The sequence below is a fragment of the Camelus bactrianus genome, chromosome 4 (assembly GCF_048773025.1).
Source record: "Camelus bactrianus isolate YW-2024 breed Bactrian camel chromosome 4, ASM4877302v1, whole genome shotgun sequence".
Classification (NCBI taxonomy): domain Eukaryota; kingdom Metazoa; phylum Chordata; class Mammalia; order Artiodactyla; family Camelidae; genus Camelus; species Camelus bactrianus.
Genome location: NC_133542.1, coordinates 77699186 through 77727083, shown reverse-complemented (window position 1 = coordinate 77727083; position 27898 = coordinate 77699186). Strand labels below are relative to the sequence as shown.

At 63.0% G+C, this 27898-nt stretch overlaps 3 protein-coding genes across 26 annotated transcripts in view; 2 read left to right on the top strand and 1 right to left on the bottom strand.

Annotated features, from left to right (window-relative positions):
- Nucleotides 1-349: 349 nt before the first annotated feature.
- On the top strand, nucleotides 350-5766 carry ENTPD8 (ectonucleoside triphosphate diphosphohydrolase 8). 2 transcript variants are annotated; one of them, XM_074362832.1, is made up of 10 exons: nucleotides 350-849; nucleotides 2744-2889; nucleotides 2976-3093; nucleotides 3496-3646; nucleotides 3774-3933; nucleotides 4026-4256; nucleotides 4334-4597; nucleotides 4742-4852; nucleotides 5047-5181; nucleotides 5258-5766. In XM_074362832.1, the coding sequence occupies exons 2-10, from the start codon at nucleotides 2764-2766 to the stop codon at nucleotides 5447-5449; spliced, it is 1488 nt and encodes a 495-aa protein (XP_074218933.1). In that variant the 5' UTR covers nucleotides 350-849; nucleotides 2744-2763; the 3' UTR covers nucleotides 5450-5766. The 2 variants fall into 2 exon arrangements, with proteins under 2 accessions (XP_074218933.1, XP_074218932.1); XM_074362831.1 differs by lacking the exon at nucleotides 350-849 and adding an exon at nucleotides 936-1490.
- On the bottom strand, nucleotides 5692-15831 carry NOXA1 (NADPH oxidase activator 1). Of its 8 annotated transcripts, XM_074362825.1 has the most exons (16): nucleotides 15688-15831; nucleotides 14679-15092; nucleotides 12681-12763; nucleotides 11703-11811; nucleotides 11228-11374; nucleotides 10420-10566; nucleotides 10220-10327; nucleotides 9345-9404; nucleotides 9057-9100; nucleotides 8410-8542; nucleotides 7103-7142; nucleotides 6837-7006; nucleotides 6440-6594; nucleotides 6168-6282; nucleotides 5966-6080; nucleotides 5728-5874 (listed from the first exon to the last, which is right to left on the bottom strand). In XM_074362825.1, exons 2-16 carry the CDS (start codon nucleotides 14853-14855, stop codon nucleotides 5786-5788), a joined length of 1692 nt encoding a protein of 563 aa, XP_074218926.1. In that variant the 5' UTR covers nucleotides 14856-15092; nucleotides 15688-15831; the 3' UTR covers nucleotides 5728-5785. The 8 variants fall into 8 exon arrangements, with proteins under 8 accessions (XP_074218929.1, XP_074218926.1, XP_074218927.1 ...); XM_074362826.1 differs by lacking the exon at nucleotides 15688-15831 and having other exon boundaries at nucleotides 6168-6276; nucleotides 14679-15134; XM_045520824.2 differs by lacking the exon at nucleotides 15688-15831 and having other exon boundaries at nucleotides 6837-6895; nucleotides 14679-15129.
- The window catches only part of EXD3 (exonuclease 3'-5' domain containing 3), a 74109-nt gene continuing 61572 nt past the window's right edge, over nucleotides 15362-27898 (top strand). For 8 of the 16 annotated variants that reach the window (XM_074362794.1, XM_074362793.1, XM_074362792.1 and 5 more), the window contains exons 1-2: nucleotides 15363-15518; nucleotides 22545-22666. In XM_074362794.1, coding sequence (XP_074218895.1) covers nucleotides 22576-22666 — 91 coding nt within the window. In that variant the 5' untranslated portion in view covers nucleotides 15363-15518; nucleotides 22545-22575. Of the gene's footprint in view, nucleotides 15519-15894; nucleotides 16129-17189; nucleotides 17434-19163; nucleotides 19187-22544; nucleotides 22667-27898 lie in introns of those variants that run through there. The other 8 variants (XM_074362800.1, XM_074362798.1, XM_074362787.1 and 5 more) reach the window with 7 other exon arrangements.

Here is a 27898-nt window from a genome sequence, read left to right as displayed (position 1 = left end):
ATAAAAGAATAAATAGTGCCATTTACAGTAGCTCCCCACAAAAATGAAACACTTAGGTAAAAATCTAACAAAACATGTACTGGGTCCTTATTCTAAACACTAGAAAATGCTGATGAAAACAAATTTTTTAAAGACCTAAATCCTAAATAAATGGAGAAAAGCAAAATTGTGCTCATGGACTGGTAGGCTCAAAATGATAAAGATATTGATTCTCCCCAAAGTGATCACAGACTTTTGACGTAATGCCAAGTAACGAAAGGTTCAGGAGAATTTTTTGCCCGTCAAGAGGGGCAGACCGTAAAATATGCATGGAGGACACAGGAGCCGGAGCAGCTGAAACAGCTTTGATAAAGAAGAACAAAGCTGGAGGCCCAGACTGCACAGTGTGAAGACCTGTGACGTGGCTGCAGGAATCAGGACAGAGCTGGGAGGAGACAGACACCACAGAAGGTCCAGAAAATACAGCTCTTTGAACAAAGGTGCAAAGGAATTCGTCGAGAAAGGGTGGTTTTCTCAATATCCAGTGCTGGAGCTTCGGCCATCCGTGTGCAGAGTGGATGGACCTGCCTCAGCCGCACTTCTTACAAAGAGTAATTCAAAGTGGGTCACAGATTAAGCTACATCGTGAAAGTTGGTGACCTGAGGAGAAAGAAATCTTCATGACCAGGGGTGAGGCAAACAGTTCCTCGTGAACACGTGAAAAGTGCACCCACAGGAGAACGCATTGATGAACTGGGTTCATCACGGGTTTAAAAGTTTGCGAACCTCATACGTGACAAAGGACTACGTCTAGAAAGCATAAAGGAGTCTGTAAAGGGGCAGGAAGAAATCAAACACTGTCACTGTAAGGTGAGCGAAAGGTATGACCACCAGCGGGGACGCCGTGTGCGGGGAGGACTGTCAGCTTCGAGGCCGCCGGTGCTGACTGAGGGCAGGAGGGCTCCCTCTGCGGCTGTCAGGGAGGCTGAAACGAAAACCTGTGACAGCGAGTCCTGAAAGAGTGCAGAGAAGCCGGGTCTCGCGCTGAGAACATTTGGGCAGTTGTGCTGTGCGCCTGGAACGCAGCCAGCCACGACTCCAGAGAGGCTGGGGCTCCTCCCAGGACCAGGTGGCCTTTGCTCCGGCCAAGCCCTAAGCCTCGGGCCTCTCCAGTCACCTGACTCCGCCCTGCTCCAGGCATGAGCCCTGGCACCTGGCTCCCTGCTGGGGGAGAGCAAGTCGGAGGGCAAAGTCCCAGCAGCCTCCAGGGAGGGTCAGGGTGGCCCCAGGCAGCGGGGGGACGGGACCACCCCGGGCGGTGCCCCTGGGTGGGGTGAGCAGCCCTGGCCTCAGCGTCCCGGGTCCCCAGGCTGGTTGCCGGCCTGGCCGCAGGCTGGGCCCAGCTGGGCGGTGACTGGCTGGGGGGTGGGGAGAGCGGGACGGCACCAGCAGTGCCCAGGGGACAGACGGCAGTCCTTCCTCCTGCTGCCGCCAGTCGTCCACCAGCCCAGGTGAGGGGCGTCCTGGTCGGGTGGGGGGGGGCTGACCCCACCCACTGGAGGTTCTGGCTGCCTCGCGCCCTTGCAGGCTGGGGAGTGGGGTGGGGTCCCAGTGTTCCTGGCCCCTGCCTGTGACCAGGGTGCTGGCTGGGGACACAGGCTGGGTCCATCTGAGCCTGGCCTGACTGTGGCTCAAGCATGTCACCTTCTTCTCTGAGCCTCCATCTTCCCTCCTTGAAATGGGCTCATAACCCAGACAGCCTGCAGCACTGCCTGGCGGGCCAGGAGGAGGCCTGGGGCAAAGGCCGCTGCCTTCACCCGGGAGTCCCCACACCCCTGGCGCAGGAGGCACGTCAGTGAGGTCTGCATTCTCACGGGGTTGCTGACGCCACACAAAGTCCACACACCTCGAAGCTCTGGAGGCCTCAGACCACCTCCTCTGGGCGGCGACAGTGGCTGGCCTGAGGCTCCCGGTGGCCTTGTGCGCATGGCCTGCTTGGGGGCATTTGGGGGCTGGAGAGGCCCCGCAGGGCTTCAGCCACCGAGCTAGGTGCCTCGGCCCTGTGCGAACCTCATCCTGGGTCAGCTGGGCCAGCTGGGCCAGCTGCTGAGGGACCGTCCTGGGGCCAACTGAAATGTGTCAGTCAGATGAGAGACACCTGAGGCTGGGTTTTCAAACGGAAACCAGGTGTCGCTGTTCAGCACTCCTGGGTCTTCAGCTCCTTCAGCAGAGACAATGCGCTCCCTGGGACTCTGCTCACCTCACCCCTGGTTACCACGGGCTGCCCCGTCCCCTGGTTACCCATAGGCTGCAGGGCAGCACTTGGATGCCAGGCCATCCCCTGCCCCACCCGGTCCAGGCCTGGCTGCAGGGTCCGAGCTCTGGAGAAGACTGTCCTGGGAGAGGCCCCTGGTGGGAGGGAGAAATGGGGTCCTGGGCCCCCCAAGTTCTGTCTGGAGCTGACCGTCAGAGCTGGGGCTCCTTCTCCTGTGGGGGCAGGTGGGCAGGATGACACCCTGGGGTCGGCATTACAAAGGGCTGTGTCCGGGCCAGCCTTGGTGCCAGATGGGGCATCGGGGTGCACAGCCCCCGCAGGCCCCTCTGATGCCCGCAACACCTTGGGTAACCCAGCTCTCCCGGCCTGGTCTCTGGCCCTGCCCTTTTTGACCCAGCCAGGGTGTGTGGGCTGAGCCCCAGGGGGCATGGAGGGGCTCTCCATCTGCAGCTGGCAGATTCGGGGTGCCCACTGCTGCCCACCCCGCAGGTGCCAGTCCTGCCCCCACCATGGGGCTGACTCAGAAGGAGCGGGTCTTCACGGTCCTGCTGGGGTTCGCAGCCGTCTCTGGCCTTGTCACGCTCATTCTCATCCTGGTGGAGGCCACCAACGTCCTCCTGCCCGCAGACACCAAGGTGCAGCCCTGGGCCCCACGGAGGGAGGCTAGGCTGGGCTGAGCAGTGGGCGGCCCATGCCCTCCTCACCCTGGTGTCTCTCCCAGTTCGGGATCGTGGTCGACGCCGGGTCCTCCCACACGTCCCTCTTTGTGTATCAGTGGCCAGCAGACAAGGAGAATGACACAGGCGTGGTCAGCCAGGCCCTGGCCTGCCAGGTGGAAGGTCAGGGGGCCATTCCGTCAGCGGTGGGTGGCTGTTGGGAGCTGCCAACTGCTGCCTGGCAGGGATCTGGCACAGCCTTTTCTGGGGACCCCAGACACTCCCAGGCCTGCAGCAGCATCCCTCCAACCTCTCCGTCCCCCCGCACGTGGTCTCTCCCTGTGTCTCAAATCCCCCTTTCCCGTCTCTTGTAAGGACACTGGTCATTGGATTCAGGGACCTGGGGAGTCCAGAATGATATCATCTTAAAATCCTTAACTTAATTACACCTGCAAAGCCCTCTTTTCCAAGTAAGGTCCCATTTGCAGGCTCCGAGGGTGAGGATGTGGATGCATCGCTGGGGACTACCTTTCAACCTCCCACAGGCCTTTTCAGCCCAGCCCTGCCTGGGGTGCTGTGTTTCAGGGCCTGGAATCTCCTCCTACACCTCTGACCCTGAACAGGCTGGCGAGAGTCTGCAGGGCTGCCTGGAGGAGGCGCTGGCCCTGATCCCAGAGGCCCAGCACCAGGAAACGCCCATGTTCCTGGGGGCCACGGCAGGCATGAGGCTGCTCAGGTGAGGCGGCTGGCATGGGGCCCCGCAGGTCCGCGAGGCTCAGCGTGAGAGTGCTGGCCCCCGCCCGGGGCAGGGCGCAGGAGGTGTGGGCTTCCAGCCAGCCCCAGCCCCCGGCCTCTCTGTGCAGCCAGAAGAACAGCTCTCAGGCAGAGGACATCTTAGCAGCGGTCAGCCGCGTCCTGGGCCAGTCTCCCTTGGACTTCTGGGGTGCTGAGCTCCTGGGTGGGCAGGACGAAGGTGCCTTTGGTTGGATCACCATCAACTACATCCTGGGCAAGCTGGTCAAGGTGCCGCGGGCAGCCCCAGGGCCGGGGCCGGACTCCAGGCTGCGGGTCAGTGAGGCCGGCCCCGGGACTCAGTGTCCCCTGTCTGTGCTCAGTACTCCTTCTCCGGAGAATGGATCCCGCCTCTGGACGGGACGTTGGTGGGCGCCCTGGACATGGGTGGGGCCTCCACGCAGATCACTTTTGTGCCCGGGGTCCCCATACTGGACAAGAGCACCCAGGCCACCTTCCGCCTGTACGGCTCCGACCACAGCGTCTACACCCACAGCTACCTCTGCTTCGGGCGTGACCAGGTGCTCAGCAGGCTCCTGGCAGGGCTGGTGCAGGTGAGCTGGGCCCCGCGGGCCGAGGGTGCGGGGTCGCCAGCCAGGCTTGAGCTAATAGCCGCCTCCCGCCCCCACAGAGCAGCCAGGGCCCCCTGGTCCGCCACCCTTGCTACCACAGCAGCTACCGGGACACGCTGCCCTTGGCCCCCCTGTACGAGTCGCCCTGTGTCCACGCTGCGGCGCCCGCAGACCTGGCCCAGAACATCACGGTGGAGGGAATGGGGAACCCCGGGGCCTGCGTCTCGGCCATCCGGGGTCTCTTCAACTTCTCCAGCTGCAGCGGCCGAGGCGACTGTGCCTTCAATGGGGTCTACCAGCCCCCCGTGCGGGGCCAGTTCTACGTGAGCACGCCCGCTGCCCGCCTCGGGGCCTGACTTCCTTCCGAAGTCCAGGGGGATGGGGAGCCTGGGACCCTGTGTGTGTGGGGCTGGGGCTCACCCAGGCTTGTCCTGCCCCCATGCCGCCCCCCATTTCCCCCCCCCCAGGCCTTCTCCAACTACTATCACACCTTCCACTTCCTGAACCTCACCTCTGGGCAGCCGCTGGCCACTGTCAATGCCACCATCTGGGACTTCTGCCAGAGGCCCTGGAAGCTGGTGGGTGGATGCCAGGGCTGCCTGACCCACTTGGGCCCCCCAGCTCCCTGGGCTGCAGACTTCACCGGGCAGGGGCTCGGTGGGACCCCATCCTGCTCCAGGCAGGAGACCCAGGGTCATGCCTCCAGGTGGGCCCAATCCCAGTGGGCCAGAAGGTGAGCCTCACCGGGCCCCTGGCTTCTCCGGGCCTGCAGGTGGAGGCGAGCTCGCCGGGGCAGGACCGCTGGCTGCGGGACTACTGTGCCTCCGGCCTGTACATCCTCACCCTCCTGCTGGAGGGCTACGGTTTCCGGGAGGAGACCTGGCCCAGCATCAAGTTCCGCAAGCAGGTGACCGCCTGGCGCAGGGTGGGCTGGGGGCTTGGGGGCCGCGGCCCGCAGCCCTGACCAGCTGTGCGGCCTACAGGCCAGCGGCATGGACATCGGCTGGACGCTGGGCTACATGCTGAACCTGACCAACATGACCCCGGCCGAGGCCCCGGCCCAGTGGCGGGCACAGAGCTACGGTGTCTGGGCGGCCGGGTTGGTCTTCATGGTGCTGACCCTCGCGGCCATCCTGGGGGCTGCTGCGCTGCAGCTCTTCTGGCTGCAGGACTGAGCCTGGCGCCGCCCCAGCCTCCCTGAGCCCTGACCCCTGGGGCCTTGAGGTCCCAGCACCCCCAGGACCCCACTCCAGCATGCCTCCCAGGGCAGCAAGTGCCCTTCTTGGGACCCTGCAGCCTTCCAGGGCCCAGGTGGAGACCGGAGTGGGGAGTGACTGCTGGAGACAGAAGGGGCCTGGCTCTTTGGGGGTTGTTGGCAGTGGGCCCTGGGGTCTTCCGGAGCCTCGGTCAGGCCCTCTCAGGGGCCAAGCCCAGAAGACGGACCACACCTTGGTGGAGGCAGATTGCTTTTATTAAACTCTCCTTCCACGGACTTCCTAGGGCTGACCTCCTCACGTGCGCCGGCCAGCTGGGACCACGAAGCACTTGGGGAAAATGCCAATTCGGCCATCACAGTGGCCCTCCAGCCACGCCTGGTCCACTGTGGGGGGACGTCGGGGTGTCTGCTCACAGAAACCACATGTGCCCCGTGGCCCCGCAGGGCAGTGGGGGTGGGTGGTGGCCTGCCCTACCTTCACACAGGACGTCCACCGTGTCTCCTGGCCGCAAGCCCAGGTCCTCGGGCCCCTGGGCGCGGTAGCTGTGCTGGGCCACCACCTGGTAAAGGACAGGCCGGCCGCCCACTCCCTGTGGCAGGGTGAGGGCTGCAGGTGAGCTTGGCACCAGGAGAAGGGCCGCCAGCCTGCCCCAGGCCCGTGCCCCACTGAGGCTCACCTGGCACTGGAGCTGCAGCCCCCCGCGGCTGGCAGCCGCACTTTGCCAGGCCCTCTGCAGCGCCTCCTCCCCAGTGAGTGGCACCCAGCACCTGTCATCACCAGGGTCTCTGTATCTGCAAAGAGACCCCTCAGAGTGGGCAGCGCGGGGCAGGGGCTTCGGGAGGGTGCTGACCTCTGACCTCCAGAGCTTCTGACGCGCCTAGCCCCTCCTCCAGGGCCGGGGCTGAGAGGTGCCCAGCTTGGAGCCCTCCGGCCCTGCTTTCCACCCACCTGAGCTGCCCATGCTGGGCCTGGGGAGGAAGGGCCTGGCTCAGCAGAGCCCGCAGGCTGGACAGGTCAGCTCCTCTTGGGGCCTTCAGGGCCAGGGTGAAGGCACACTGCACCATGATGGTCACCAAGGACTCAGGGCCCCCTGCAGCCACTTCCTGGGTCCAGGAAGAAAGGTGGTTGGTCTTCAAGGCCCCAGATCTGCACGCCCAGGACCGGCTAGGGTGGGGGGCTTCGGGCCAGGGGGCAGGGCAGGGACTGAAGGGTGGGAGGGGCTGGGGCTGTCGATTTGTAAGGATTCCTCAGCTGGGGTCTCTGGGGGTGATTCAGAGGGATGGGGTCTGGCCTTGGGGCCCCCAGGTCCCTGGAGGGGGGTGACTCGAGAGCCTGTGCCTCTTACCCTAACACCCGCGGGGTCCTCAGAGGAGCCAGGGCCCGGTTCCCCAGCCACCAGCGGCCCTGTGGAGGTGGGGGTGGGGCTCAAGTGGCAGCCACTCCCCAAAGCAGTATGTTTTGGGAGTGGAAGAGTTGCTGGCACCACGTGTTCCCCAGAGGCCACCAGATTCCTCCCTGCAGGACAAAGAGGGTTCCCAGCCCCCCAGTACCTGCCTGGGGCTCCCTCTACAGAGCATCCCACCTGCCACCCGCTGCTCTGGATGCCCTCACCTGGAGGAACCTGCTGGCCAGCCTGCTCCACGGGGGTGCCCTGCAGAGAAAGCCAGAGGCTGGGCTCTGCTGGGATAGGGTGGGGGCTGGGAGTGGGGTCTTTGCTGGGCCTGGCCTCCGTGGGCAGGGGTGGAGCTCTGAGGGTGAAGACAGCTTTCCCCAGACTGGAGCTTGTCAGGGTAGTGCATGGACACTGTCGGCGCAGCAGAGCCAGTAATGGGGGATATGGCCTGTGAGATGGCCTGGCCAGGCCGGAAGCCTCAAGTCCAGACCAGTTGTGGGTGACCTCGGGGCATGAGCCAGGTCCCTGCAGGCCTGGAGACCACAGACAGGCCACCTTGCACCAGTGGGCACCAGACTGTCTTCCCTGCCCACTATGATGTGGCAGTTCCAGCTGGGGGGTCCCTGGTGACCCCAGGAGGCTGAGGACGAATGCCAGGGACCAGCTGGATTTCATCCCCACGTTGGGACCTGAACAGTGGGCATGCGTGCTCGAGGGGCAGCAGAAACCCCAGAGGACATGTGTCCCGGCCACTCGGACCAGCTCTCTCAGATCCTGATCTCAGGTGGGGTCTAACAGTTGGACTATGTAAACGAAATGTGTAGATTCTTATCAGATTTAGCTGCTATTTAAAGCAACAAGGAAGCGACTGCCCATATGTCAGGAGAGTTAAGAGCCCGAACACCCAGCGCGTGCCCCAGGCCTGGCGGGCTTCACCAAGCATGGCCGTGTGGGAAGCATGCTTCCGGGCCCCATTCTGTTCAGTGAGTGAGCTGGACTTCAGTGAAAGTAGAAATGAGGGCGGCCACCTCCTCTGTGCCAGCGACCTCCCCAGCTCCTGCTGCTGGCCGCAGGCAGTGGTCGCCGCACCCACCCGGCCCACCTGCCCCAGGGAGAAGCCTGTGTCCCTTCCAGCCTCAGCCTCAGCCTCAGCCGGCACCTGGGGCATCGCGGGGAGTCCTGTGTTCGGGAAGGAAGGTGGGGCCCTGGCTGAGGGGCGGGAGCCTCACGTCTGGGACGCATGGGCTGCAGGCGCCCCAGGGCCCAGGCTGGGGAGCAGACCCCTGGGCTCCTGTGGTGCACCAATGAGCATCAGTGTCTCCTACCCCTTGTGTCCAGGCTCTGTGTCTGGCTCTGGCCAAGTCCCTGGACTGATGAAGCCAAAGCACCGTCCTCCGCAGGCAGTGAGGCCGCCTGCCCTGCCCTGCGACCCTCACAGTACTCACTGGGGCTGTCCCCAAGCTCAGCCTGGGGGTGGGGGTCCTCCCAGTACCATGGCCCTGCCTGTCCACCCAGATTCACTCACCTGCTCATCGGAGGTGGCCAGTGTGCAGGGGTCAGCCTGGCCAGCCTGGCCAGCGCTGACCTCCATCTCTGCATCAAGGGGTGTCCTGGGGTCGCAAAGGGTACCAGCCCTGTAGGGGCGGTTGTCACAGGCCCTGGGAGGGGAGGGGGCCCTCATTCTCAGGCCTCACTCAGCCCGCCCGGTCGAGAGCCTCTGTGAAAGGTGGGCCTGAGAGAGCCCTGAGCAGGAGAGGAGGCACAACTCCCTTTGGAGCACCCCTGTGAGGCTGCGTCTGGCGGGGCTGCTCGGGCCAGCCCACAGCCCAGCCTGCACTCTCCCCGCACCTCGGCTCCGACCACCCAGGCCTGAGCAGGGCTTCTGGGGGAGGTGGCTTCTACCCCTGGGGCAGAACGGACTCAGGACAGAGTGCCCCTGGGCCTCTGGACAAATAGGGGGCCCAGAGAGGGCTGAGAGGGGCAGGACGCCCCTTCCCCACACGGGGCTCTGGCCTGTCTGGAAAGGGGACGTGACAGTCCTGGCCGCTGGCGGGGAGTGGCCATGCCGGGTCTGCACAAGGGCTCTGGTCTCAGGGGCTGGAAGCGGGCCTCACGCGGGGCCTCTGCCCCTAGGCGAAGCCAGCTCACCGAGGGGAGACAGCCCCTTCCTACCGTGTGGCAGCCCAGGGCCCGGCTTCACCGTGCACATCGTGGACCTATGGGCACAGAGTGCAGCCTCCTCAGGACGCAGGTCCCTGCAGGAGTGTCGGGGCAGGGGGCTTGGTGTCCCCAGCAAGGCTGCACGGTTTTCACAGACTTCACACAGGATGGGACGCCACCCCCCGAATTTAGATCAGAGGAAGGTTGGGGAATCCCTGGGGAGGGTTCAGAGCACCTGCGGCACCTCCCTCCTTAACTGCAAAGTGCCAGAGAAGCCGGGGCTAGAAGGTGCCTACCCACCTGTGGCTGCTGAGGCTGGATGTCCTCATGCTGGTCATCAGGGACAGTGCAGGCCACCACCTGGTGAGGGACAGCAGGGGGTCGGCCGGGCCAGGGTGCCTGCCCTGCACCCCAAAGTCTCCGTGGCCCGAGGCTGCCGGACCCACACGGTGGGGGCAGGGAGGTGGCGAAAATATGTTTGATGAAGGACAATATCTGCACTTATTTTTAGTACAACTTTCCAAATAATTTTGTTCGCTAGAAACAGTCATCTCCTGCCATAAGAGGCCCCAAGTTGAGAGACTGTTGCAGCTCAGAGCCCCTCCTCCACTCAGGCCCCAGCAAAGACACAGCACCGAGCTCGTGGGTGACCCCGGGGGTGTTAGGTCTGGCCCAAGGGCCACCAGCCGGAAACCAGAGCGAGTCTTCTTGTGCACGCAGAGACGTCCCTTCCCCACAAGCCTCCCCGCCTGGGGTGAGCTGCCCCACCGCCCCACGGTTCTGCTGGTGCTGCCCCGCCCTCCCGGGCCAGCCCGGGGTCTCGCTCTCCAAGGCCGTCAAGATGCAGGGAGGTGCTGGGGCCAGAAGAACGCGGCCGGGCAGAGGTGGGCAGGGTCGGCGCCACCTTGCAGCGAGGGGGGCTCTGCGGCCGGGTTGCGAGACCCAGGTCTGTGAGCCCCGCCCGGACATGCCGCCCCTGACCCCGGAGCCCCACGCCCTCTTTCCACCCACCAAGGCCTTCATGACACCACGCGCCCTGCGAACGCAGCCTCGGGGCTCAGGACAGACTGTGAGCTCAGCGTGGGCCTGGCCGCTGGCCCCTCTCTGGCCTGCCGGGCGCTGCTGTCCCCTGAGCTCCTGAGGCTCGAGAAGTGAGACTCTGCCCGCCCTTTTACCTTGGCCTTGCCCAGGAAGTCCACAGGCTCCAGGTGCTCCAGGCGTCGCCGGTGGGGCCGGAAGACCTCGCCCCCGGGGACCTGCCGAGGCTGCAGGGGGGCCTGTTTCTGGAGGGGATGGGACAGTCAGACTCGAGCATCTGCCCAGAACTGGGCCTACCAGGCCATCTGAGTCAGCTCAGGAGTCCAGCTCCCCTCACCTGCGCCCTCACCTGCACTTGGCCCAGGGCGACATCCAGGTCATCACGGGCCCCGTCCGGCCCCTGGGAGATGGCCTTCTCCAGGCTGCAGGTGGCCTCAGCCCAGAGCCCCAGCTGGCACTGCACTGCAGCCATGTTGAACCGCACCTGAGAGTGAGGGGGAGGTGACGGCAGGGGCCGGGACCCACCCGCGGTCCCACCTCTGGTTCTACTTCCCCCGCCCTCCTGGCCTCGCTCCCAGCCCTGGCCCTGCTCCAAACACGGCGCCTCCCAGACCCAGCTGCCCAGGGCTCTTCCAGGCAGCCAGCAGATGGGGAGCCTCTTGGCGGCCCAGGCTACAGACCCCAGCCGGAGTGGGCCAGCAGTCTGTCCATCACCCTGCTCTGGAGGCGTCCTCTTGGCCTGTCTCCCCAGTTATGCGTCAGGCCTGACCCCCTTCACGGCCCCTCCTCCCTGTGCTGCCCTGCTCACTGAGCCTCCGCCTTTCCCTGTCCTGCTCCCTCGCCCCGTGTGGAAGGAGATGGGGGACGGATTGGGTTAGCTGCTGTGCTGGGGGTGTGCTGTGGATTGCAGCAAAGTCGCCTGGTGCTCCTGGGAGCTGACCCCTCGGCCAGCACGCGGGTGGAGGACAGTGAGTGTGTGCCCCGTCAGCCCCTGTCCCCACGGTCTGCAGGGACACTGTGCTCCCAGAGCTGCTGCCACAGGGCCTGGTGGGGTCATGGCCGCCCGCTCCCCACAGCCTGCCTGCACCTTCAGCGCCCTGGGCCAGGGGACAGTGGGCTGTGGGCTCCACCCCATCAGGACTTGCCTCGTGGGCGGCTTGCTGGGACACAGGTGGTTTCCAGAGGGCTGGAAAGGCAGTGCGTTTCCGGGAGCACTGAGAGCGGGGGAGGCATCCTCCCAACGCCCCTCCCTCTAGGCCAACACTCCTGGGAGGCCAGGAACAAGGCTGAGCCTGGAGCCAAGGGCGGGCATCAGGGGCCCTCAGCCGGCTGCACTCCCGCCCAGCTCCACCTGCCTGTGGCCTCTTACTGACTCTCGGACCCTCCCTGCCCTCTCCCGGGGGGTGGAGCGCTCCACCAGGGTTTGGGGCAGCTCTGGCCAGAGGGAGCATCCCAGTCAACGTGGCCCCGCCTGTGACAGTGGGACGCAGATGACAGGGCCTACAGGACTCGGGGCCTGGAAGGACTACCTGGGTCATTGGCCCCCAGACAGCACCCCCTGTGCCCCAGCTGGTCCCACCTGCCAGTGGCCCGTCCCTGCACAAGCCAGTGCAAACTCACCTCCCAGGCCTGCAGTTTGAACCGCAGGCCCAGCTGGGTGTAGTCGATGGTAGCGTTGTCCCTCAGCTGCGCCAGAGCCAGTTGAAAGTCGGACAGGGCCTCCCAGAACCTGTGGGCAGCAGGGAGGCCCTCACTCAGGGGCCACAGGGAAAGCGGTCGAGCTTTGCCCCATTCCTCCTGGCCCCGCTCCATCTGCCGTGGGACAGGTGTGCTTACCCAGGTCTCCACACATGGGGGGCACTCAGGTCCCGGGGACCAGGCCAAGAGGTCAATACATGGATGGGCTGTACAGAGCACAGGGCTGAGACGACACCAGCTCTGCTCTGGCTCTGACCTCGGCCCCCTGCTCCCCTGCTCAGGCCCCCGTCGGCACCCCAGGCCCTCTCCCTAACCTCAGTCCAAACCAGAGTGCCCGAGGCATTTCCCGCCTGCCTCTCGGGCCCCTGGCCCCTGTGGGCCTCCCCATGCAGAGCCCTGCTGGAGACCCCCAGCCCCACCAGAATCCCCACCTTCCCTGGGCAGGCTCCTGGGTTGATGAGAAAAGGAGGTTGCTCCCAAGCCTGCCTACCCAGCATGGGACCCTCTGTGGGGCTCGTCCTGCAACCCCGATTCCTTCCCTGGGAAGGGCCTCAGCGCAGAGAGCCCCCACCACCTCTGTGTCCTGGGACACTTCAGTCCCACTGCCCTGCCCTCAGTTTCTACGCCTGCAGAGAGGGCATAATCACAGCTCCCTGCTACACAGAGCCTGGCGAGGAGCAAAGTGGGGGAGGCCGGAGAAAGGGCTCCGTGACCCACAGCACAGAGGCCGGGGCCCCATGTGCCTCTGCTCTGCATCACCTCCTACAGGACCCCAGCGTCCTCTCCTGGGCTCGGCTGCAGCCCGGGAGGAGGGCTGGGCGAGAGGAGACAGGAGCATGAGAAAGGGCTTTGCAGAGACAAAGAGCCATCAGAATAGGAACAAGGCACTGCTGTGCTCACCTCTCCAGCTGGAAGTTCGCCACTCCTCGCTGGAAGAAGCCGACAGCCATGCAGGTGTCCTTGGTCACCGCTTGGTCAAATGCCTGGGGACAAAAATGCCTGTGGAATGCCAAGGTCTGTAACCCAGCCCTTGTGTCACAGATCCAGTCCAGGCAGAGGGGATGCAACAGGTCAAGGGATTCTGTCTGCCCGACGACAGCCACCTGCAGGAGGAAGTCTCCCGTGCCGGGCCAGGGTCCCCGAGCTCGTGCCTGGTGCACACAGCACGGCCACAACCCGAACCGGCCTGAGGTCCTGAGGTGCCTTGCAAAAGGCTCAGGGTTCAGTTAGGTGGTGGCACAGGTCCACTTGTTTACCATGAGGACAAGGAAACACTCCAGCGTGTTAATCATAGTTACCTCCAGGGGATGGAGTTATGCTAGATTTTTGTCTTTTTAAAATCCTATTTTTGGTAGTTCATACAATATGACACACCTCTAATCTAATAGAATCAGGAAGAACAACAATACGAAAGGCTCAGCACGCACATAAAGCACAGCTCTTCCTTAAAGTGGATTCAGAAACCACGTCTCCTGCTAACGAGGGCAGCAGCCATCAGCTAAACACCAGCAAGAGGACGTGGCAGCCGGCAGGCCAAGCACAGGCAACGGGAGGGCCGCCATGGCGCTGCTGCAACAAATCTGGCCGAGTGGGGGCTTGTTGAACTGAGTGTGACCCCAGGTTAAAGGTCCACACGCAGGCAGCGATGTGGCCACTCAGGGCTGGGGAGACCCTTCATCTCCACAGGTCCTCCGGGTTCACACCGACAGACTGCAGTCCCAGCTCCGCACCCCATCCTGCCCTGCTTTTCGGACAAGGTTTCATTCACTGCAGCTGTCCCATCTGCTTTTTAACATCCCCGTGTTTCTACAAACATGCCTGTGCTATTATTCCTTCATTGTGTTGTCTTTAGACAGCACTCCGACTCCTGCTAGAACAGAGGAGGATTAACACTCACCCCCTCTGCCCTGGACCTTTGTTCCCTCTCTCTAGTAAATCACCGTCTAGCATAAGTGGTGACTGGACAGGCCGTACCCCAGTGACTCCTGCTGAACCAGCTGGGGTCAGTGATAGCGTTTCCTTTCTTGGGAAACACTTCACAGCGGACAGCTGTGAGAAGCGGCAGAGCGGGTCCCTTGCACACGTGACTCTGTGTCCCCGCAGTGAGGTTCTCAAGACACCTGCGTCGCTGATTCCCTCTTACGACGCCTCAGCTCTTCCCACTTCTGTGGTTTTCAGCAGCTGTCACCCACGGCCTGAGCAACACCGGAACCTGAGTCTGTCTGTCAGGGGCACTTGGGGACTGGAGCAGTGGGCGAGGTGCTGCTGCCTTTTGTCTCGCACCCATGGGGCAGGTACCACCGCGATGAACCACGGGACGCCTGAAGGGCAGGGAGGGGCTCTGTGCGGCCCCCAGGCAGATGCAGGTGTGTGTGTGCCCCGTGCACCCCAGCTCTTTGTTCTTTTTCGGGTAGTGGGTGGCAGACAGGTGTGTACTCAGATCTGGGGTTGGACACCAACCAGATAGACCTTGTCTCCTCACCACAGGTGTCTGCTGAAGCCCCCGGGTCCCCTTCCCAGCCCCATTCAGCCTGGAGCCTGTTTCCAGGCATGTTAACATCTGAGCTAGTGTTCACCCTGAGCTTTCCCCACGACTGCAGAGTTGGCACATGGTCACCCATAGTGGAGGCAAGTCAGGGAGCCCCACACCCCCATTCTGGCCCTGATTCAGCTCAACCTGCTCCCACCTGCCTCAGGTGTTCATTGAGACGGAACACTGGGGAGACACTCCCAGGTGGCCATCAGGGAGGAAGGGCGGGGCCTTGAGCTCACTCCGGCTGCTGGGTCTTTATCCCACCGCTCAATGACCCCCACCCCAGGGCCAGAGAACAGCATCCCCAGGGGTGGGGTCTCTGAGACCTACCCTCGGGGCGCCTGGTCGTCAGGCCCCCGGCTCACCTGCAGCGCGGCCTCCGGGTCCCCAGCCAGCAGGTGCACGCAGCCCACGTTGAAGCACAACCTAGCGGGCGGCTCCGGGATGCCCGAGAAGAGGCGCAAGGCGCAGTCCCAGTCCCCGCGCTCCACGGCCTGTGCGCCCTGGTGCCAGTCGCGCACCAGGTCCCCGAGCGAGGGCATGGCGGGGTGGACACCAGCTCGGCCGCCCGCGGAAGTTGGCGCTTCCGGGCCAGAGCGGGGGTGGGGGGTGGGAGCGGGGCGCGGCGGGAGGCGGTGGGGGTCGAATCAGGGGTCCGGTGGGATGGCTGCGGGCCGAAGACCGCTGAGCAGAGGCCCCGAGGTCCAGAGACCACCGTGGAGCCGCGGGGGTCCTCGGAGGGAGGCAGAGAAGTCGGGGACGGACGCGGGCGCCAGGCACTAGGTTCAGGCCAGGTAGTGGAGCGCCAGGTGAGCCACGCCCACGGCGCCCCCTGGCGGCAGTACGGCCCCGCCCCCAACCAGCCCCGCCCCGCCGGCCTGACCACGCCCCCAACTGTGGTCGGGCTCCTCACCCCAGTCGGCCCCGCCTCGCCGGCCTGGCCACGCCCCCAAACGGCAGCCTCGCTCTCGGTGGGTCTGGCCTGGGCCCCGCCCCGCCCCCGGGTCAGCCCCGCCCCGCCCCGCCCCGCCCCGCCCCGCCCCTCCGGACGTCCGCCTGGGGCTCCACGCGCTCGCTTCCCGGGCCCGCCGCCCACAGCTCCGCGGCAGCGTTGGCCTCGGTGCGCTGCGGAAAGCCATCCGGGCCAACTGCTGACTCCGCTGCCGCGGCCGGACCAAGGTTCCGGGCGGACCCCGCTGGCTCAGGTGAGTGACCCTGGGGCGCCGACCGAGTCTGCGAGGGGCGGGGGCGGAGGCTGTGGAGCACGTCTTGGTCCAGGGCACCGCCCACAGGCGGCCTGGGGCCTCCGGCGCCCGTGGCCAGCGCTGGACGCCCACACAGCTGGGAGAGACCAGAGGGCAGGTGGGCGCTCACCCTAGCTGGACAAAGCCTGTTCTAGGACCCCAGGTCGCAGCCAGGGGGAGCGCCGAGGTCCACCGTGGAAGGGCAGGTCGGGGTGATGCGCAGCAGCCCCTCTGGGGACCGTCCGTCACGGCGCCACGTCCCGCCCCTGAAGACCCGTTCCCTCCCCGTCTTTCCCTCAGCCGGCAGGACTGGCCCACCCCCAACCCTCCCGGGCTGGTGCTGCCACTTGTGATGGGCAGGCGGGCCCCACGTGGTGTGGCCCGGGCTTGTCCCTGGTGGACGAGCAGAGAACTGTGTACCCCGCGCCCCCAGGCAGGCCTCTCATCTGGCCCTTGCACAGTCTCTTGTCGTCCTTAAAAGTAAAACAGCTAGTTATTTTATCAACAAAATGGGTTTATTTGGGAACAGCAGAAAATTGCAGCGCAGGACAACTGGGCTACAGCAAGAACTGTAAGTTCGGCTAACAAAGGAAAGTAATGGTACTTTACAGAGAAACAGGAGGGAGCTGGGAGGGGCTGCTGAGAAAGAGAGCCCCTTGGAGGAAGTGGACTTCAGGGTGGCGGGGCTTCCTGGCGGCTGCGCTGGGACCGGCTCTCATTGGCTGGGCTGTTGCTGCGCAGGGAGAAAGCGTCTTTTCCCTCTGGGTAGGACACTTGCCCTTCCTCCTGTTGGAGGCGCAGGTGCTGGCTCTGCCTGTTTGGGGTCTGCAGACTGAAGGAGTGGAGGCCTGTGAGCGGCCCCCTTCCACCCTTCCCAACTCCCTTTTAATGAGATTCCCTTATTCACGATCACACCGTGGACACCAGAAGGTCCTCCTGGCATAGGGAGGGAGGTGGTGCGGGCTCTGGGCTCCGTCCAGTGCCATGAGCCTCTCCTTAAAGCTGGGGACCCCTGCAGGTGCCTCGACCTCTCCCTTCTCAGCACGTGTCCCACAGACACCCTGTTTATGTCTTACACGCTGCCACGTTGTTAGCACCTGTTAGTCAAGTTCCCCCAGAGAGAGAGGGACCGATTTTTAAGGAATTAGCTCAAGCAATTATGAGGGCTGTTGAGTCCAAAGTTTACAGGGTGGGCCGGCAGGGTGGAGACCGAGGGAGGAGCAGCTCAAGTCTGGAGGCAGATTTCCCTCTTCCTCAGGGGACCTCAGTCGTTTCTCTTAGGACCTTCACCTGATTGGACGAGGCCCACCCACATGGTGGAGGGTCTCCGCTTTACTACTGTGGCTTTGCCTACTGTTTTAAACGTTAGTCTCATCTAAAACACTTCCACAGCAACATGTGACTGTGTTTGACCAAATGTCTGAGCACCATGGCCTTGCCAGGTTGCCGCACAGAATTAACTGTCACTGCACCTAGCCCTGGAACAGCTCCCGTAGCTGGGCTCTGCCCTTTTACATACACAGGAGAACACCCTGGCCTCCGGGGGCCAGGAGAGGCTTGTGTCTTGGATGGCTGTCAGAGCCCAGATCCCAGCTGTGACTCAGAGACCCAACTTGTCTCCTCCTTCCTCAGGTGGGCCCGGAGGGCCAGCAGGCCTGTGACTGGGAGCCACTCTGCTCAGTTATGGCTGAGGCCCCTCCGGCGTGGCCCTGGGGCAGTCCTGACCCTGCAGACTCCCCCACTGTGGACCAGGGTGGATGAGGTAGACCCACCAGGCTCTTGGGAGAAGTGACCGAGATGAGATGACGCTTGTGATGCAAGGACCCTGCTTCCTCACCAGGGGGATCTCCGAGGCTCCCAGACTGCTGGCCTGGAGGTGGGCAGGTCCCCCCACCCCACACAAGCTCCTCCCCTTACCGAATCCCCAGCGTGGTCGCTGTCTTCCTCAGACCAGACCTCCCACTCCCATCCTCCCTCATTTCCCCCACCGCTGCCAGGGTCACCGTCACTCCTGCAGCTTTGCCCTGTCTGGTCTCAGGATTCCCACCTCACAGCCCCCGACCACCCCTGGGCCCAGTTGCCCCCTCCCCCTGTCCCTCGCAGGGCTCTCGGTTGCCCATGGCTAGAGCCCCACCCCACCCCACCCCTGTCCTTGGAGCTCACACCCTCCACTCTGAGGGTGTCCAACCACAACGAACAGGCAAAGGTTGCCAGGTTGGGGTGTGGGGATGACTGCTGAGGGGAACAGGGTAATCTGGGGCAATGTGCTCTTGGATTTGGGGTGATGGTTGCACACACCTGAATGTACTGGAGGCACGGTGTTGTGTACTTTAAAGGTAAATTCCATGGTATGTGAATTTTATCTCAATAAAGTGATGAAAAAATCACTGAGATGTTGGCACAAACATCAAAACCAATTTGAAAGTCAACTGAAATGGCTTTCAAGTTAGTGCTGCCATGTAACTGAAGATTCAGGCCCAAGTGGCCCCACCTGCACCCCATGTCTCAGGGGATCCCGGACGGCCCTGGGTGGTGACCCCGTCCCGGCCTGCATTTGGAATCTGGGGACAGAAGGGTGACCTTCCCTGGTGCTGTTGTGAGGAGCGGTGGCTTTGGAGTCCAGGCTGTCTGCCTGGCCTGGGTCTGGTCAGCTGCCTTTGTCAACCCAGACCAGCGTATCCAGCAGAGATGTGTGAGCCACGCACATGGTTTTAAATGTTCTACAAAGAAACAGTGGAATTAATTTTAATAATGTGTTGAACCCCAGTATACCCCAAATATTACTATTCCCACATATAGTCGATGTAAAAACTCGGTACGGAGACCTTGTGTGCTGTTGTCCCGGGTGCGTCCTGCGCTCAGAGCGCAGGGCGTCGGAATTGCCAGATCAGGCCTGGGAGGGGCTGGGGCTCCGCGGCCTGCTCGGCTCCACAGCACTCCCGCCACGTGTCTCGTGGGTGGTATGGGGCGTGGCCACGGTCCCCAGGCCCTGCTGTCAGAAGGGCTCGTGACATGGTGGTGAGGCCGCTCTAGGGAAGTGGCCTGGGGACTGTCAAGGCCTGGTCACCTTCCCCCAGATGAAGGGCACAGGGGACAGGGGGCGGGCGGATACAGCCGACGCCCCATATTTGCAGAAAGCCATGCAGAAAAATGGCAAAGGAAGCATGATTTGGCATCCATCAAGGGTCACCAGCCTTGTTCTCCTGGAAGAGGTGGGCGGATGGACAGACGGACAGCAGGCTCGGGCCTGGGCCCCACGGTGGTCGTGCTGACCCTCGGCCAACGACAAGGTTCCTCGTGGGGCCCTTCAGTGCTGCCTTCCCGGGTTGCTTGAAGGTCAGCTTTGGCTCAGGACAGTGGAATCGTCCCCTCGCTGCCCTTCCCAAGCCAGAGCCACGTTTTCTGGGCTCCTGGCCAGGTCTCAGGCTTTGCTGCCACGTCCCCTCCTGCTCACGAAGCCGCCGTGGGGAAGGACAGCAGGCCTGAAGAACATGCCCCGCCCCATCTCACCAGCAGGGTGCGGCCCCGCGAGGCTGGACCTCCTCCGACGGGGCTGTACGAGAGGTCCTGAGGCTGGGGGGGCACTCTGTCTGCAGGTGGCAACGACCTGGGGAGGGTGACCTGCTGAGGTATCTTCCTTCCCCTGCTGGGTCCCCTCAGGGCCTGACTTGGGGAGGGGGCTTGGGGACACCTGTACTCTGGGCTCAGGGCTCTCCTGCTCAGTCAGTGTGCCAGGCAGGAGCGGGGGGGGGGGGTCGTGGGGCAGGCACACCTGAGGGCCCTGGATCGTGCAGCACCTGCAGCAGGCGTCAGGCAAGGCTGTGGGAAGGCCAGACAGTCTCCCAGGTAGCTCCCAGCTAGATACTGGGGCCAGCCCTTGGGGGAGGCAGTCTGGCCTGCATGGTGTATCTCTCTGGAGACTCCTGGGCACCCTTTCTCAGGGGCCGAGTCTGTCTCTGGGTGGGTTTGCCACTGGGTGGGAGCGGGGATCTTTGGGACAAATGTCTGGTCCTGCAGCTCAGCTTGGCCCCTCTCAGAGAAAGTCACAACGTTAATGAGTTGCCTTGGTAACTCTGATTTAAAGGAAGTTCCAAACCTGCGGGCTGCTCACCCTGGGGCTCCGGGGAGGCCTGCCCACCTGGCCCTGAGCTGCAAACCCAGCACCACCATTCGGCTGGAGACCACTGCACTCCAGGCAAATCCTTTTCAGTTTAAAATGAGGTCAGTTTAAAAAGTCAGCCATCGGGGGAACTTGCCCTTGGTCTTTGCCAGCTGTGTGCTTTCTCGGCCGCTGCTGCCTGTTGTCAGATTCGGATTCCCGGGCCCAGGGCCAGAACCAGGTTGCCTGGGGAGGGTCGAGCTGAGTTTCCACGGCCTCAGTTCTCCCAAGGGGGGTCTGTGTCTAACCCCCTGACCTGGGGCTGGCCTCTGGGAGGGGAAGGTGGTCCCAGCAGAGGGAGGTGGAAACACACCCGCAGCAGATCTTGGGAGAGATTGTCTTCACTTCCCCCTAATTGAGCGGATTAGAAACAAAACCTCCTTCCACAAAAGGGCCGTTTGGCTGTTTGCCCCTTCCTGGGTGACCAGCCAGGTACGCGGCTGCGGGGCAGGGCCGTTGGGGCCGTGGCAGTTCGTCCTGGGCTCAGGCTTATGTGCAAGGAGCCTGACTATGAGGCAGTGGGTGGCCTGCCAGCCTTGGCTCATCCCGTGGGCCCTGACTCGGGGTCAGCAGGACCAGCCCCAGCCCAAAGCTGGGCTTTGTGACCAGGCTCCGCCCCTTCAAGGAGGGTGTCCTGAAGGCCACACGAGGTGCAGCGGCCAGGGCCTGGCTGAGCTGCGATAATGGAGCAGGGCTGTAGGCAGGAGACCCTCTCGGATGGGTGGTCTGTGGGTCCTGCCTGCAGTGGGACTTGGAAAGTCCTAGGGGAGGAGCCCCGTCTGGGGTTATTTAAATAACCCAGTCTCGTGGGTAGTGGGTGCTTGGCCCCACATTTTCTGGTGGGACACACAGAAGAGTGCCCCGCTGGAGCCCTGGCCCCCACCCTGCCCTCCCCGTCCCTGTCCCTGTGTTGGGGATGCACCCCCACGGGGGTCTGCTGCAAGTGCTGTGAAGGGTCAGGGGCTCCAGAAACAGCAAATAACAGTGTTGACTGCATTGAGCCAGCCGGCCGGGCCGTGTTGGCCCCACGGGGCTGGGGCCTGGGGGAGGCCAGACTGCTGGGGGAAGGAGAGGAAGATAGAGGAAGAAAGGGGCAGTGCTCCTGGCCCACTCTGGGAGGGGCCCACGGGGCATGTTGGGGACCCTCTGGTGGGCCCAAGGGTCACCCTCCCCCAGGCCAGAGGTGCCCAGAGGTGGGTGGGGTCACGGAAGCACAGCCCATCAGTGGCCTGTATACTCTCCGATATAAACAACAGTCCCCAGACTCTGGAGGAAAAAGCTTCTTGGAAGAAACAGACTGTGTAAACAGAAGAGAGGGTGTTGACACAGCGAACAGGTGGAAGCCACGAGGTCCTCGGGGCGAGCGGGGACTGAGCTCTCAGGCATGATTAAAGTGTGGCCTGGGCAGGGATGGACATGTCAGCTGTCTGGGTTGTGGGGTGGTTTCACGAGTGAACACATCTGTCGAGACGCATCAGATGGCACGTCTGAAATACATGTGGCTTACCGTGCAGGAACCACACCACCACAAAGGTGTTAAAACAATGGCGACAGCAGAAATGAGTAAGTAACGAAAGGGTTGCAAAACAGAGTTGAGGAGCTCTCCCCAAAAGGTGCAGAAGAAGAAAGACAAGAGAATTAGAGGTTCTCCCAGGATGCCTAGCGTCCTGGTCAGGGCAGTTACAAGAGGAGAGGACGGAGGACGGGGCCAGGATGTTTCCCAGGACTGACGCACACGAGCCTGCCTGGTGGGGCCTGTCCTGTCCGTCCTCCTGACCCCTGCATGCTGTCGGGGAAGGTCCCCCAGGAGGAGACCAGCTCCTACGTCTTCAGACCTCTTGGCACCAGCATGAGCTAGAAGGACCGCCATTGTCATGTATGGAGGGATGGCTTCTCACCTACAGCCCAGGCACAGCCAGCCTTCCAGCCAAGGCTTAGTGCACAGTGAGGACGTTCCCAGACCACCGACGCCTGGCTGTGTTCCCCCCTTGCAGGTCTTCTCAGGAAGCTCCTTGAGAATGTGCTCCTCTGGGGGAAACTGAGAAAGATGAAGACTGAAGTCAGGAAATGCAGGATGCACCAGGAGAGAAGGGGGGGGTGGTCCCAGGGCGGCGGCCGTGCCACCAGGAGGGAGAGCAGCCGTCCAGGTTGAGACAGGAGGGCAGAGGCTTGCAAGCAACGCCTCTGGAAACAAGTGATTGACTTCCAGGCTTGTTTGAACGTGCTGAGGGAGGGCCCGTTAGTGATGGTGTCGCAGGAAATCCAGCAGGGAAGCGGTGTGTCATTTTTTCTTCAGTTCCCCTCCGTGCCCATTTTTTAGGCAGGATAATTTCTTTTGCTCTGTCTTCAAGTTCTCTGACTTGGGAAGAAGGAGCCTTGTGGGTTCTCTCTTCGGGGCCGTACTGGGTCTCAGGATCCACGCCGGAGGCGCCATGTGTGTTACTGTGGTACAAATAGAACTGCTTGTCCAGGAGTCTTTATAAGGCCTCCTGTAAACAGACCAAAGGAGGAAACGCTGGGTAATCTCTGTAAATGTGGGGAAGGGCCTTGTATAAAATACATGATTGCAGGAAGCCTGGTGGTCCCCTGGGAGTGGTAGCACCGGCCGGGCTGATTTAGAGCTGGGTGTGCCTCTGCAGGCTCGCTCCTGGGTCCTCGCGGTGGGTCCACCTCTGAGGTCAGCATCCAGCATCCCCGGGCCCAGCAGGGGACACCGAGGCCACCGGAACCCCTGACACCTCCTCGAGCACAGAAGTGGGTCCTGTGTGACTGCCCGTCAGGGTCTGTCCCACTGTGGGCCGCTGCAGCCTTGCTGTCCCTCTCCACAGGTCCTGAGCAGCCTGCGGCCTGTCCCCGAGGATGGACCCCGGAGACCCTGCCTGTGACCCTGCTAGTGACCCTGCCACCAGAGACCCCACTGGTGACCCCACTGCTCAGTCCGTCCCCACAGGTGAGTCTGTGCCCCTCAGGGCCCCAGGTTCAGCTGGCTGCACTTGGCAGGGCTGGGCCTGGGGTACATGCAGGGGATGCGTTGCATGTGTGTGGGGTGCATGTGTGCACTGGGTGGGGACTCCAGGTGGGGGTGTCTGGTGACATGGCCTTGTGTGGGCCTGGGACACGTGGAGTGGCCTTGGGTGTGGACACAAGCCCGCAGGTAGCTGCTCCTGGGGCCTTCCTGTCCTGAGGGTCACTGGCAGGCACTAGTTTTGCCCTGGGTAAGGTCCCAGCAGCCCCTGGGCATGGGGAAGGTGGCAGTGGACCGCCTGCTGGCCACTTGCTTGATGGCCGATCCCAAGGGTGGGCTGTGACTGGACGGACTCCTTGGGGAGGAGGCTGGAGCCCACACTGAAGGGTGGGGGGAGCTAGCGCATGGACCTGGGGGGAACGCGGGGTTTTCTCTGAATCCTGGCGCTGCATGCACAGTAAGTCTGCAGCCCCCGGAGCTCTGGGCTGGACACAAAGGCACAAAGGCGGTTCATCCTCTCCTCTCGCCAATAGAGAGGAAGGGGAGGGAGCTGGGAGGAGCCTGGAGAGCGGGATCCCCAGACAGGTGCTTCCAGCACGGGAGCCCCAGCCCCTAGAGGGTGGTGCAGGGCATGGGCCTGGGTCTTGAGCCAAGTGGGGGCCTGTCTTGGCTCCGGAGTCCCAGGGAGAGGGGCATTTTCACTTTGATGGTGGAGGATGTGAGATGCAATCAGCAGAGCCCCAGCCCCTCCTGTGCTGGGCACCCACTGTCTCCAGACGCTCCGCAGCGGCCCCCAGACGTGGTCATCGTATGGGGGGGGGTCTGCTCTGGCCACTAGGCCAGCCAGAGACAGGAGCGGGGACCCAGGGGCTGGGGGTAGCAGGTGGTGTCTTCAGGCCCCAGCCTGGACCCCTCCCTCTCTCAAGGCCTCACCCTGGGTGGGGAGTCAGACCTTCCTGAGCCTGCCCCTACCTCTACACAGGCCTCTGCCTGAGCGTGGGCAGAGCAGGGCCTCCCCTGGAGGACCCTCTTGGCCTCAGCCCCCACCCGCTGGAGCTGACAAAGGAGAGCCATCCCTGGGCACTTCGGCTGCTGACGGGGTGTGCAGCCAGGAAGGACGGCGCCCCGCAGAGACCCCCGCAGCCACCCTGATGATGCAGACCGAGGGGCTGCTGCAGGCTGGCACCCCTTTTCACAAGGCTGCCCTCTTGTTTCTGGTCGCTACTCAGGGGAGCCCTTCCCGGCTGAGGCCCCCACCGTGCAGTGTCTTCAGGCCCTTGCCACCACCCTGTTGCAACTCCAGGATCAGACACGGCCCCCGGCCTGCCCTGGTGCCCACTTGCTGACAAGGCACCCTTAGGAAGGCCTCTGGGACAGACCTCAGGCCAGGGCAGCCCTCCTGAGAGGGCATCTCACCAGGGTCTGGCTAGCACCCCCAGAATGCCCCAGGCCCCTCTGCCCCTCTGCCGGTCTTGCCAGAAGCAGGACCGTCCTTGTTCTGTAGCCCCCACACTCTGACACCGGAGGCCCAAGGCCCAGCCAGCTTGCTCTGACCGTCAAGAGGGCACCAGCGTCAGAGCGTCAGCCTCCCCAGCCTGTCCTGCTGCTGGTGGCCAGAGGGCAAGGAATGGGTCAGTGAGGACCACTGTCCTTTCCCCAACGTTCCCCCAGTCCGCTCCCTCCGGAGCCAGGAAAACATTTCCCAGCTGAGTCGTCAGCTGGGCTCAGAGATCATCTCCTGAAATTGAGGCCTTCGCAGCAGTGAGTGCAGTGGAGTTAGAGAAGCCATGTCCTCGAAGTCCAGCTGGTTTCAGGCCCCGGGCAGCACTGGGGTCTCCTTCCTTGGGAAACTGGGAAGTCTGGTGGATGGAACTATATCATTTCTCAGCAGGGAGGGAGGGGAGGGGGCCACAGCTCCAGGAAGCGGGTTCCGCTCCTCCAGGCCCTTCATATGCCTGTGCTGAACCCCGGAACCTCCAGCAGCTTCCCAAACAAAGGCCCTCACCTGGCCCACCCGGTGGCAGGTGTTGGTGTGGAACTAGCCTTGGCCGTGACACGATGGGGGCCGTGAGCCCAGGCGACTCTGCACCACACCTTCCTCGCTGTGTGACCTTGGGCCGGTTATGTAACCTCTCTGTTTCCTGAGAACAATAGTCGTGGCCCAATGCTTATCTTCATCTGTGAATGAAAGGCCTCCGCCCAGGGTGCTGTGAGGGTGTGAGCCGTGGTCTTTCTTAGTCTTTTATCCAGTGGAATTTATTTTGCCTTGAGATACGAGGGATGGGTCCAACTTCATCACATTTCTAGAGGGAAGGTCCACCCTGCCCCGCTGTCCCGGGCTGAGTCCCCCGTGTTTGGGGGTCTCTCTGCTCCCTGCTCTGTTCATGTGCCCGCATCACGATGTCTCGATGAAGCTGGTATGTTTCAGTATCTGACAGGAGCAAAAACCTTTCGTTGCTACTTTTAGCTTTCTTTTTATTTTCTATATAGACGACAGGATGAGCTTGTTTGGTTCTACAAGAATCTACTGGTGTTTTTACTGGATTTCATTTTGTTTATGGTTGGAGAAGGAGCATCTGGCACCTTGTCGTGGTGTGAGGCACATGGGTGCCAGACACCCCTCCCCGCACCCTCCCCCAGACACCCCTCCCCGCACCCTCCCCCAGACACCCCTCCCCGCACCCTCCCCCAGACACCCCCTCCCCGCACCCTCCCTCCTGCAGGGTGGGGTCTGCTTCCTGCCCTTGAGTGAGGGTGGCCATGGCAGCACATCTGACAGTAGAAGTGGCCTTGCCCAGGAGCAGGACCAGCCTTCTTCCTGACTTGCAGAATCTGTGGTCCTCACAGGTGACCCAGGCTCTTTGGGCCATTGCCTTTCTGTTTGTTCTTCTGCCCTTAGGCCTGCTTTTAAAAATAGATCTTGCACTTTCTTTGTTACTTTTCCAAACTAGGTTTGTCATCTCCCTAAACTCTTGTCTTCTAGCAGATTTTCTGACTTGCCAGTGAGACCTGGAGGTGGCGTGTCGGTCCCCTGCGCCCACCTGGGTGGGCAGGGTTGCTGGTGGGGGGCCCTCCCACTGCTCTGGGACGTTCCGGATGTGCAGTCATGTCCCCAGGCAGCAAGGACATGACCCCTTGCCTCTGCCTTCCCAGATCCATGCCGTCTTTTTCCTTCTCCCATGATGCTCAGGCGCCTGTGCTGAGGACAGGCGCACTCTGTCTCTGGGGTGTGCGGTTTGCTAGATGAAGCAAGATGACCCGCAGACGGCCCAGTGAGGCCAGACTCACGCTGCCCGCCGGGATGGGGGCTCCGAGGGGCACCAGCTCTTCACCTGCACCTCAGTCCTTGCTGTGTCCCCTCTAGGGGAGGGCCGAGCCCACTGGTGCATCTCAGCCCCTCCCAGATGTGTGTGGACACTAGACCGGGCCCCGGGGAGATGGTGCGGCCCCCCCCACCCCCCAGAGGAGCCGTGTGCCCCCCTCCCGGGGAGGCAGGAGGCTGCCTGCATGTGGCTGAGGGGCCCGGGGGACGAGCGCCAGTGCTGGGCCGTGTGGTGGGCAGCGGGGGAGGCTGGTGGCCTTTGGGAGGTGCTGCCAGGCCTGCAGAAGGGGTGGGGGCTCACTCTGCAGCCCCTGGACAGGCTGATGGCCCACTGGGTCCCTCTGCTCTGCTTGTGGGCGGTTCTGCTGCCTGCCAGCAGCTGCCGGGGGGTGGCCGGGATAGGGACGTTCCTGGGGCTGGTGGACGTGGACACTGGGATGACTGCAGCTCCTGGCTCCACTGCGGGCTGTTGGGCCACCTGCCGAGAGGCAGCCGGGCTCAGTGTGTTTGGTGCTGCCTCCCGCTGGTGCCGAGTGGAATTGCAGGCGGGCTGTAGGAGCCTTGGCCTGTCCAAGCTCCAAGCGTCACAGGTCACTCAAGGAGACCGAGGGGAGGTCCGGGCTCTGGGTGGCTTTGTGGGGGCCATGTGTGTCAGGCTCCCTGCAGGAGGCCAGCTGTCCCCTGCCTAGCTGAGCCTCCCCAGCCAGTTTCTAAGAATTTGTTGCCCCCAATTTCCCCAGGAGAAAGCACCCATTTTATTTTGTTTCTCACCACCAGTTTCATGATAGCAAGTGACAGGGGTCTTTGTAGAAGTTAACTTGGCAGTGGAATCTCCTAGAATGCGTCGTTCCTAAAGTAAGGTGACTCAGCTAGGTGGTGGTTTGTACCAGATGGTGTCTGTCTGCCCACCCTTCCTGTCCCCAAGTCCCTCCCCCTCCCTCGGCCACCTCAGGGGTGCCCCTAGAGGCAGCCCGAGCCCTGGGGAGCTGGAGGACAGAGCGCGCAGGCCGGAGGGCGGCCCTCCAGGGCCTCTGCCTGGGGTCCCGACTGAGCCCTGGGCCCTGGCCCTGCACAGTCGGAGCCTGAGCCTCCCAGCCCGCATGGGGGGGCTGCTGGGGTGCCAGTGAGGCCGGTGCTGGGCGGGGAGCAGCAGCCCAGGGCGGCCGTGGGAGTTCGGTGTTTGAACTTGAGTTTCTCAGTGTCCTCTGGACACACAGCTTTCCGCCCACACCTACCCACATGCTCCTGGGGCGGTGTCAGGTGCCAGGCCAGAAGCCGCCTGCCCCGCCATCCCTGACCTGCCCTCTAGTCGCCCGCCAGCAGGCCCAGGACAGCAGGGAGGCCCAGTTCCGGGCCTGGGGGGCGGGGTGCTGCGACCACAGCTGATGTCCTGGGCTGATGTCCACCCTGTGGACAGAAGGCCCCCCAGCGTCAGACCCCCCACCCTGTGCCCACCCTCCCTCAGCCGGTCTCCTGCAGGATGTCCCTGGGGGAGGGGGGAAGTGGGTAGGAATTCTTCATGTAATCATGTCCCAAGGTCAATGGGGTTTTCTCCAGGTTTCCTTCAGAAGTTCTGTCTGCCTTCACAGTGAGACCTACAGCCCCCAGTGGGTTTTCTTCTGGGTGTGAGACAGGGGTGACATCCCAGTGTTGTCAGTAGGCGTATGCAGTTTCCCGACCCTGGGGCCACGCTGGCCGTGCACCCGCTCCCACGCAGACCCGGCTGTGGCTCTCAGTCCAGCCTCCCTGGGCCGCCGTCAGCCTTAGTCCCCACGGTCCTGGCCTGGCTCCCTGTGATTGTTGAGTGGGGGTTTCCCGGCACCCCACACCCACTACACCGCTGCTGTTTGGATTATAGAATTTATCGATTGATTTGGGGAGAATTGACAACTTTG

What these genes read in the sequence shown, in the direction of transcription:
- ENTPD8 (XM_074362832.1), top strand. Translation starts at nt 2,764, where the DNA reads ATGGGGCTGACTCAGAAGGAGCGGGTCTTCACGGTCCTGCTGGGGTTC. An exon ending in CCTGGCCTGCCAGGTGGAAG is followed by an intron (nt 3,094 to 3,495) that starts GTCAGGGGGCCA and finishes GCTGTGTTTCAG; the next exon opens with GGCCTGGAATCTCCTCCTAC. An exon ending in CCGTGCGGGGCCAGTTCTAC is followed by an intron (nt 4,598 to 4,741) that starts GTGAGCACGCCC and finishes CCCCCCCCCCAG; the next exon opens with GCCTTCTCCAACTACTATCA.
- NOXA1 (XM_074362825.1), bottom strand. Translation starts at nt 14,855, where the DNA reads ATGCCCTCGCTCGGGGACCTGGTGCGCGACTGGCACCAGGGCGCACAG. An exon ending in TCAAACTGCAGGCCTGGGAG is followed by an intron (nt 11,375 to 11,702) that starts GTGAGTTTGCAC and finishes CCTTGGCTCCAG; the next exon opens with GCTCAGCCTTGTTCCTGGCC. An exon ending in TGGCCACCTCCGATGAGCAG is followed by an intron (nt 7,143 to 8,409) that starts GTGAGTGAATCT and finishes CTTTCTCTGCAG; the next exon opens with GGCACCCCCGTGGAGCAGGC.